The sequence below is a fragment of the Scardinius erythrophthalmus genome (genome assembly GCF_964197995.2).
Source record: "Scardinius erythrophthalmus genome assembly, contig: HAP1_SCAFFOLD_358, whole genome shotgun sequence".
NCBI classification, from domain to species: domain Eukaryota; kingdom Metazoa; phylum Chordata; class Actinopteri; order Cypriniformes; family Leuciscidae; genus Scardinius; species Scardinius erythrophthalmus.
The window spans coordinates 5,746-15,541 of record NW_028296254.1 but is presented as its reverse complement, the minus strand read 5'-3'; the positions used below and the strand labels follow the sequence as shown (position 1 = coordinate 15,541).

General features: G+C 38.0%; 1 protein-coding gene across 1 annotated transcript; it reads right to left on the bottom strand.

Moving 5' to 3' along the window:
* Positions 1–969: 969 nt before the first annotated feature.
* LOC308686516 (uncharacterized protein) lies at positions 970–9,432 on the bottom strand. Its single transcript, XM_081394947.1, has 18 exons — positions 9,217–9,432; positions 8,735–8,852; positions 8,351–8,443; positions 7,998–8,208; positions 7,506–7,675; positions 7,312–7,410; positions 6,680–6,912; positions 6,413–6,591; positions 6,232–6,325; positions 5,729–6,073; positions 5,398–5,515; positions 5,230–5,321; positions 5,007–5,124; positions 4,616–4,732; positions 3,851–4,042; positions 3,474–3,626; positions 2,136–2,332; positions 970–1,956 (listed from the first exon to the last, which is right to left on the bottom strand). Exons 1-17 carry the CDS (start codon positions 9,316–9,318, stop codon positions 2,136–2,138), a joined length of 2,631 nt encoding a protein of 876 aa, XP_081251073.1. The 5' UTR covers positions 9,319–9,432; the 3' UTR covers positions 970–1,956.
* Between the last annotated feature and the right edge of the window lie 364 nt (positions 9,433–9,796).

Below are 9,796 nucleotides of genomic sequence, written 5' to 3'. Positions count from 1 at the left end.
TGTTGAAATTATAGGGAAATGTATGAACACAATACTCAATTTTGAAAATGTCCTAGAAATGTGGGATCATAGAGTTCCTGACAGATTTCTCCTGACCTTTTCCTGAGGGTTAAATGTGGTAATAAAATGACTTGACTTAGAGTTTCATTTTGAGAAAAATCTTTGAAATTAGAAAAATATTGAGAGAACATAGGACTGTGGGAACATAAGGCTGTGGGAACATATGGTTGTGGGAACATAGAACCTAATTTTAAAAATTTTCAGTAAAAAAAAAATTCTCAGAAATGTGGGAACATAGGGCAGAGGGAACATAGGGCCGTGGTAACATAGAGCTGTGGGAACAGAGGGATGACCCCACCTAGGGAGCTGGCACAAATCTCATCTGAGAATGCTTGTCTCTTTGCCCTTTCCCTTTCTCCTCCCCCTCCCAACTTATCCGTTTCATCGATCTGTTGAAGGTTCTGATTGCTGTGTGATCAGTTTTGACTCTTTGTGTAGTGCTTTATAAATTACAACATTGTGTAGGCAATGATAAATGGATAATGTGTGTAAAGTTTTGCAGTGAAAGTTTAACAAATCTGACTCATGTGTCAAAACTGGGGAGTAGTGTTTATAGTTTGGGGAAAAGGGTGTGCTTTTTGATAAACGTATTTTGCGTATTTGAAATTTGAGTTCATATCCATAGTTATAGTGTTTCAGCAATCGAGAAAAACTGTAACATATACACCTAACAGATACACATTACTTATTGTGATAGATCTGGTTTAATTACAAACAAGGTTGATTGTTTGAAAATAAGTAAAAAGACATGCATTAAAGTAATTAATTAATAATGCTTGATGTTAAACAGTTTAAACTGTTAAACAGTTTATCTGTAAACAAGATTCCACAGTGTGATGTTTTTTATCAACTATAAAAATATAAAATATTGTTTTTCAATAAAGTATGAAAAAGTAAAAACAAAATATTCATCTTTGGAAATACTTTATTTCTTGTCTTTCACAACAATACCAGTGAAAATACACCAAATGCATATTTCAAACAAGCCATAAGGCTGTATTTAAAAACACTGGACTGTGAGGTTACTGTAAGTTCACTTGCAAAAAGCTCCAGCAGAACAAAGAATTAAGTCATCTGTCAACTGTAATAATATACAATATAAATTATAATCGTAAAATAAAAAACGGTGTGTTTTTCTGTTACATACTATAATGCATCTTTGCAATAAAATAAAGTTACACAACAGTTATATACACTCAATCAAGTAGTAATCCATAGGCAGCTTCCTCTGGGGAAAAACAAAATGACATAGACTGACAGACACTGCTGCTGTACCGCAGAATAAGTGAATTTTGAGAAATGCCATCAAGAATGAGTTTTTACATTAAGGCCTAAATGTGATGATAGAGGAACTGTCATGAGGTCACCAAAGTCTTCATGTGCTTACAAGATTTCATGGCAATCTGCCCAATTAGACAATATTCAATTTTACATTCTGGTCTAATGATTGTGCTACAGGGAATGTCATAAGGTCAACATGACATGATTCATTGCTCAGCAAATTACAGAAATCGGTTCATAACATTTGTTGTATGCAAGTCAAAAGTTTGGCCTAACGTTGGTGCAAAAGGAAAGGTCACAGGGTCACCACAATTAAGGGGAGTCTCTCTTAAAAGAGTATACACTACCCTGATATCATATGAGCCCAGTAATTACATCTGGTAATATCATACATGCAAAGTTTACATTTTTGGATAAGATTGGTGCACCTATACTGAGAAGTTTGTGCATTTTCAATGAACTGTGCAATGTGCTAACTAAATTGCTTGGAAAATCTAAAGACACAGTTTGAATTTTTAACAAGATTTTGATGTGGTTAATCAATCAGCATACTAATAATACACAGATATAGGGCAAGTCCATTTCCTTCAACATAGTCCTTCGTGCAGCTTCCATCTGGGGAAATACAGAAAAACAAAAAAGCAAGAATTAGGATAAGAGAGTGAATTTCAGCTGTTTTAGAATAAGTAAGGTGTGTAAAGCATTAATAAAATACACAAATACATTATTAAGAATAACAGTAACAGGGGGTTATTCCAAAAAACAAACATACATAATATTAATAAATGAATGACCTAAATTGTGTTTTCCTCTTCATCCTCACTGGTGTCTGGACTACTGAGGCCACTTTGATCTTCCTCTTCAACATGTAGAAGGACAGAGGCCTCAGGACCTAAGGCAGTCTTGTACTGTTGGAGGACCACTTGGAACCTTTCTGACACCTCTGACAGTCTTCTTCTCAAGAGACAGCAAAGTCCCTCATTTCCCTGGTCTACGTCTCAAAATACAAACGAGATTACATTAAAGACAAACTATATCAAAGGTTGTATCAGTGATTTCAGGCCCAAACATAAATGATCACATTCATCTAATCTTTCCTAATGATCCGCTAGCTGGCCGCCCCATAAGCATGCTGTCAAAAAAAAACGCGTCTCTGTAGGCAGCCTAGGCTCTGAGATCTGCACACAAAAACAGTTGCGCTCACCACCACTCAAAACCAAAACAAATAGTGTTCCAACCAATCACAGACAGGGGTGGGTGTTGTGAGTTTTGCGTGCAGCCGTCATAGGCAGCCGTGCACGAGCGCAAAACCTCACAACACCCGCCGTGATTGGTTGGAACACTATTTGTTTTGGTTTTGAGTGGTGGTGAGCGCAACTGTTTTTGTGTGCAGATCTCAGAGCCTAGGCTGCCTACAGAGACGCGTTTTTTTTTGACAGCATGCTTATGGGGCGGCCAGCTAGCGGATCATTAGGAAAGATTAGATGAATGTGATCATTTATGTTTGGGCCAAATAACTTAAATGGAGTAAAAAGATATCACCAATTCATATCTACATAGCAGGATGATTGGCATTTTTATGTGTATCGCCGACATGGGACCAGGCAAGCTTCTGTATAAAACAACTTAAGGCAACATGGCTCACTGAGGTGACTTTATGTAGAGAGGCCCAAAGCAGCATATATATGTCTGATAGCTGTTTTAAGTTAACAGTTTTCTTCTTCACTACAGTTGTGCTGAGGTAACATATTTTGGTACTTGCTGACCAGCAAGGTTTTCTATGTTGACTGGAGGAGATAATAATAAGATTAATCTTGATGTTATGCTAACCCCATGTAACACACCAGGACACAAATTCCAATGTTCAAATTCTTTTGTTCATTTCCGCTTTCCAGTAACAGACAGAGTACAACAAATCTGCACATCTTTCAAGCAAATGTGAATCTTTATAGCCTTACTGACTTGTTACCATAGCTACAGTAACAACTTTAATCCCCATTTTATGTATATCCTAAAGGACCACGGCAAAGAGAGCCATAACCGTTCTACTCCATCCAAGTTCTGTGACTGATGTGTTTTTTTGTATGTTTTTTTTAAACACATTAGATGGACAGGGTTTTAATTAAACTTACCCTCCTCAGCCAACTTGTTCTTGAGAACCATTGCCAGGCTCTGCGACCACGTGCAGTGTTGTGCCATCTCCAACACCAAAATGCTTCTTTCCTCATGCAGTCGCCTTGTTAACATCACTTGGTCGTGCACTCGTTTCTTGATTGAAATGTTTGCTAAGAATCAATAACAGTTATATGTACACATGAGACAATCTTGCATAATCACTACAAACATTGACTTTTTTTTATCAAATTGATACATAAGAAAACTGAAAATACACCATTAAAATAAATTAATATTACAACACTCAATATGTAACATGCATGCCTTAATTCAGTATGCTCTATAAAGCAGAACTGTAAATAAATTCCTGTGAAGCGTCTAAAAACAGACATACCACTGCCATGAACCTCCCACGGCCATATTTGAGACACATTGCTCTCTCCAGTTAGGGAATGCTCCACCACAGCTACGTCAATGCTTGTTGCCGATTCTAGTACAAGATCATTGTATTTCTGTATCTCCTGAAGAAGGAGTTTTTTGTCTTCTGCCAGCTTCCTTCGAAGGCGATGGCGAAACTTGCTGCTGTCTAGAAAGACATGAAGTACAGAGGCAGAGGTTTTTGACAGAACTCTTCAACAAGAAAAAAATTATAGCACCAAAAAATTGAAAAGCAAAGCTGCAGTTATTGAAGTATGTGAAAATTATAATGTAGACTGACATGGGAAACAAATTGTCCAGTGTGTAACATTTTGGGGGGAATCTAACTAACACACACTTTTCATGATTGCCTGAAAATAATAATTGTGCATTAATTAATTAAGAATGGGCAGTTTTAAATACGTTCCCCTTCCACGGAGGCCGCTATGTTGCACCTCCATGTTCCTACAGTAGCCCACAACGGACAAACAAACACTGGGTTTAGTACCTCTCACATTTTCTCGTCGGCTACCGTAGCTTGGAAAGATAGAGGTGAGGTAAGCTGGTTGCAATCGTCAAACCTCACCGATAGATACCACTAAATCCTACAGACTGGTCATTTAAAGAACAGAATTCAATGATTGAGCTGAACTGTGCTACTACATTTTTTGCTAATTCCATGTTGGTGGAATAGGATGCATACATAGCCTGAATTTATCAACCTATTATATTATAGTTATACCATTCTGACGGTAGAGGGTTCGCTTCCGGTGCCTCACACTAAGGTAAAGCCCCTCAATTGATTGCTGAAGTCCTCTGTGTGTGGTGCCTTGACTGGCATGAGATGTATCAGGTGTCTCTGTAGAAGATATAGTGAAAGCAAATTCACTGTTAAAACAACACAGAACCGTTTCTCTGCTTGAATTTCACGTAAAACCTTTTAATCCAACTTATTTAAACTTTGTATGTGCACTTCCTGCAGGGAACTGGAATATACTAATAAACCTGACATAAATGTGGCATCACATTAGATGAAGATCCGCCTACTGTTTTTTGCTGCTCTTTAATATCAGACATAAAATTTAGATTGTAGGAAGGGATGTTTGTTGTTTTTTTTATCTGGTCATGCTTACCACCAGCTGCCCATTCTTTTACATCAGATAGCCACTGTGACACCACTTCATCTGTGCAATCTAGCTCTGTTTTTAGGTCAGCTAGCCTTGCAGTCTCATCCTTGAGTCTCTGACAAGTCTGATGAACAGTTATACAATAATAAGGATTAAAACTTTGTATGATTAACAACAGGCCAAGTAAACACAACAAAAGGACACACAAAACAATTAATAGGAGACTTACCTTCACATATCTTGTGGAAAGTGCCTGATGTAAAGAGAGATTTTTTTTCTCGTTCCACCCCATTGCATGCAATGTAAGCATGTCCACCCGAGCTGTTGAAAGCAAATAATGAGGTTATGATGATCAATCTAAAAAAATGTATACACGAATATTGCAAACTCCGATCACCTGCTTTGGACATATATTTGGTCGTCAGGGCACAACGTGAGAGGTAGCTGTTCACTTGCTCCACCTCCTCACCAGCGGTTGTCCCTGCTCCTTCCTGGTTCCTACCACTCCAGTTAATCTGTTAGTAAAGGGTGGAAGAAATTCAATTTAATTTTATTTATATAGCCCAATATCACAAACCACAATTTGCATCAAAGGGCATTACATTCCATGCAAGAAATAGTTATGCAAAAAGACAAGATAATATAGTGTAGCTTAACTTATATTTCATATTATTAATGTGCTTGTAAATATTACAAATGTACATATGATGCCAAAATATAATACACACCTCACACTTAGTAGCATGGGCTCGAGCATGCATTACACTGAGAAAGGGTTTCATAGTGGTCAGCTCCTGAAGAGCAGGAAGGACACTAGCAACTTTCTCCAGGTATGGCCAGTATTTGCATGCCACGTCCATTGCGAAGAATTGTGCCTTGGCTGGCATGAGCTCCCTTTGAAGGTACAGAGGGTAGGCAAATATCTCCCCCCTGTACATATTAAGGGCTTTCAAAAGGAACCCATGGCGACACACAGCAACCTCCATCCCCTCTTCATCCAATTTTGAAGCCCTCCTTGAAGTTTCCCTCGCTGCTGTCCACTGGGAGTCCCCACATGTGCCTCTTCCCTGTGTCTATGACACACAAAACAAACACGACAAATCAAATAAAAGCAATGGTGTCATTCAATATATGGCATTTATTCTCTCAATTTGATTTTGTAATTGGTAGGCAGGAGTAATTGAAGTGGGGGGTCATGTTTATTATTGTAACAACTATTTTGTCAACTTGCATTTCTCACTGCTTTCTGTATGGTGTCGACAAATCTAGACACCGCGCTGTCTTCAGCCACAAAGAGCCCCTCAAAAAAGCCAGGATCATCAGAGCTGAGGAAGAAAGAAAAATAGAAAATCCATTCATGAAATATATGAAGTAAGAAAATAAATCAATAAAAAGACTGGACGAAAGATCACCTTCCGTTTCGGCGAAAGCGATATAGCTTTCTGTTTCCATCTGCTGAAACAGCCAACATTTCTGGTGTGCAGGCTGGGCAGGTGAAAGGAGCACTACAGCAGAGCTGGTCTTCCTCAAATGATGCATATGAAAGCTCTAAGAAGCTGCGCTGCAGTGCATCGCCGTTGATAGGTCCAGACTGGAAAATATATAGAATGAAATAGTATTTTGATATTGTCTGCTTATGGAATTTTTTTTTATAAAATGGTAATAACATTTACACTTACTCTTCCTCCACACTTAGTGCGATGTTCCAGCAGCTTTGCGAAGGCTTGTCTGGAGAATCCCGGAGAGATGATCTTGAGTTCCTGAAAGGAGGTCAAGAGGTCCATTGTATAAAGTGTGGAATTGGTGACGGAGGCTGGCCAATATCCACTTCTTAGGAGGTCTTTAAAGTCAGGGGTCCACTGCTGCTGGCATGTTTGACATTCATACAGTGGCTGATGCAAGTCAAATCGCCCTTGGAACAAAAAAAAAAACAATTAAAAATATAATACACATTTACCACATACTTAATTTTACAACACTTAGTTCATTATGCACATTGTGAATGGTTGAGAGACATTGCACAAGTTTCTATAATCCCACATTTATATTTTCAGATTCACTAAATTCCACACTGCTGTGTTGATTGGACATCATGCTGGAAAGATGCTATTAATTTTTTTCTTTGTGGAGGACAAAAAAAAAACATCTGTCTTTGTTTCAGTTAATAACATTACCATGTGCTATTCCATATGTTCTGTCACTTCTGCAATTGTAAGCACAATGCCACAGCACACTAGTGTGAAAAACATCAAATCTACTATATATATATATATATTTTATTTTTATTTTTTTTTATTTTATTTTTTTTTACCATTGATGGTAATTAAAATCACTGGTTTGCCTGGTAACACAGTGAAGTTTGTGCCTCCACAGGAGCAGTCTGGCACCTTCACAGTTGGCAAAATGCAAGCTGGCAAAAAGAAGGAAAACCAATAATTTAGATTATCTGTAACTGTCTGCAGACACACATTGAACAGCAAAATTAAAGCTTTCGTGAGAACGTACCTTGCTCATGGGTGCAATATCCATCCTCCCCTTTAATGATGCGTGTGGTCGGAGGAATGGCTTCAAAAAAACCACGAATCACGCATTCCCTGTTGTGGAGTGGATGTTTTTTGTGATGCAATACATCACAGTCCCCACAGAACCACTCCTCAGGAAGACACTCCCTGCACCTAAGGAGAAAATAAAACAATATTATAATATAATACATTATTTCAGGTGAATAACTCATATAAAGTACTGTACACTCTATTTAAGCTATTTCACTTTTACTAGGTTCGATTTTATTGTATAGGATTCTTGCATAGTGCCTCAGTGTTTAGCACTGTCACCTCACAGCAAGAAGGTCCTAGATTTACTTTTCTCATTAATGTGTTTTTCATCTGGGTATCTAAGTCTTCTCCCATCCCAAAAGACATGTATCTTAGCCTATAAAGCAGGGCACTCAGCAAACCCACCCTGGGTAATTGAAGTTTGGTATTAATGAAAACCAACCTAATAACAGCAGGCTCGTTGCAAAGGTAACACAGGGGATGACCAACAGCCTCTTTTGAAATAAGGCATTTTAGGTGGTATGGTCTTGCTTCTTTCCAGCGCTCTGAGGCTTTCTGCTGCCGAACAGACCATGATGATGCAGAGCTACTTTGAGGCTGAACAGCAGAAGGACATGACGCCAAAATATCAGAGAGCCTCTCCATATTTTTTTCTGTAAAGAAAATCCAAAAATAAAGCGGTAAGGGATAATTTAGATAAGGAACAATTAAAAGTCAACTGATCAGTATTAGAATGAACATTTATACTGATTTTTTTTTATACTGTACATGGATAAATTCATCACTGTGAATTACCAAATTCCTCTTGAGGATTTAGTTTTGTTGAGGTTGCAGTAAGTGGAACCTCCACACTGGATGACAGGGAGCACTCAACCGTGGGGTATGTGACTGTAAAACAGCACAAAGAAGAATAAGAACAAGTTAGGCTATCACACTCTATTCTTGTTCTTCTTTTCAAACTATATACTAAACAATTTATGAAATCAGACATATTTTTGTTAAGTACATGGTAGTGTCTTCTACAAAAGTGTCACTGAAAGGTTTATCTACTTTTTAATGTCTTTTTAGATATTTGAATATTTTAAACTCTCAATAAACAATTACAGTGTTCTAATTTGAGTTGGTCCAACATTATCATTGTAAATTCCTCCTACAAATGTCAAATAATTCAGATATAACCTGTAGCGGAGGCATGGCGTCGCCCTCCTCGCCTCCCCCTCGGCTTACCACGTCCTACAGAGTCCCTTTTAGAGGTGTGTGGAGGGTCTCGTACATGTTTCCTCTCATCAGCTGCTCTCTGTGTATTGGAGTGAATATTTCTTGTAAGACTGATGTTGATAAAAGTACGGTAACCAAAAGGCAGGTAACTTGTGAAAGGAAAACACAACATAGTGTGTTAGTAAGGTGTTGAACAGCTTAAATGAGCCTTGGAATAGATTCTCCAAGTCTCTGTAACTCAGAGGGATGGAACTGCATATACTATTATTATTATTATTATATTCCCTTATTAACACATGTCACAGAGCATGGCAGGATGCATCATGCAATATACCTGTATTAAATCTTCTGCACTCATCATTCTTACATATTCCTCATCACGTTTTACTTTAATTTGTTATGTTTGTTGTTATAAAATGATTGAGGTGTACAAAAACTCTAACCTTGGCTTCAGCTAGAATGTGTTCATGTTTCAGCTCCAGAGCCATGCGTCTCCCCTCTTGGTAGTGGGGATCCTGTGAATCAAGCTTATGCTTGGTGGCCATTGCAATGCAGTCAGATACAGACAGACAGAAATACAGACAGACAGAGTCAGATACAGACAGACAGACACAGTCAGATACAAACAGACAGACTGACAACGATGGGTAAGACAGACAAGTAGACAAAGACAGACAGGGAGGAAAGAAAGAGCAATAGATAAAGACTATGAGATAGATAAAGATTGAGGATGAAAGAGAGGATGTAACAGAGAGGATGTAAGATATAGAAAATAATGAAGAGATAGAGGTTGGCTCTTAAAAGTGCCTTTGGGTTTTGAAAATAAGGTTCGGATAGGTTCGACAGGTGATATGTTTGACAGGATCTGCAGGGAGAACAACAGAAAATGTTAATTATGTAGTGTTATGTTGATATAAGATTTAAAAAGTGTACCCAAATAGTGAGTGATTCCCATTTTCTTGTAAATGCTTAGGATAAATAAATACAGATTCACGTTGTTCCTATTTCCTGTGCTACTGTTAA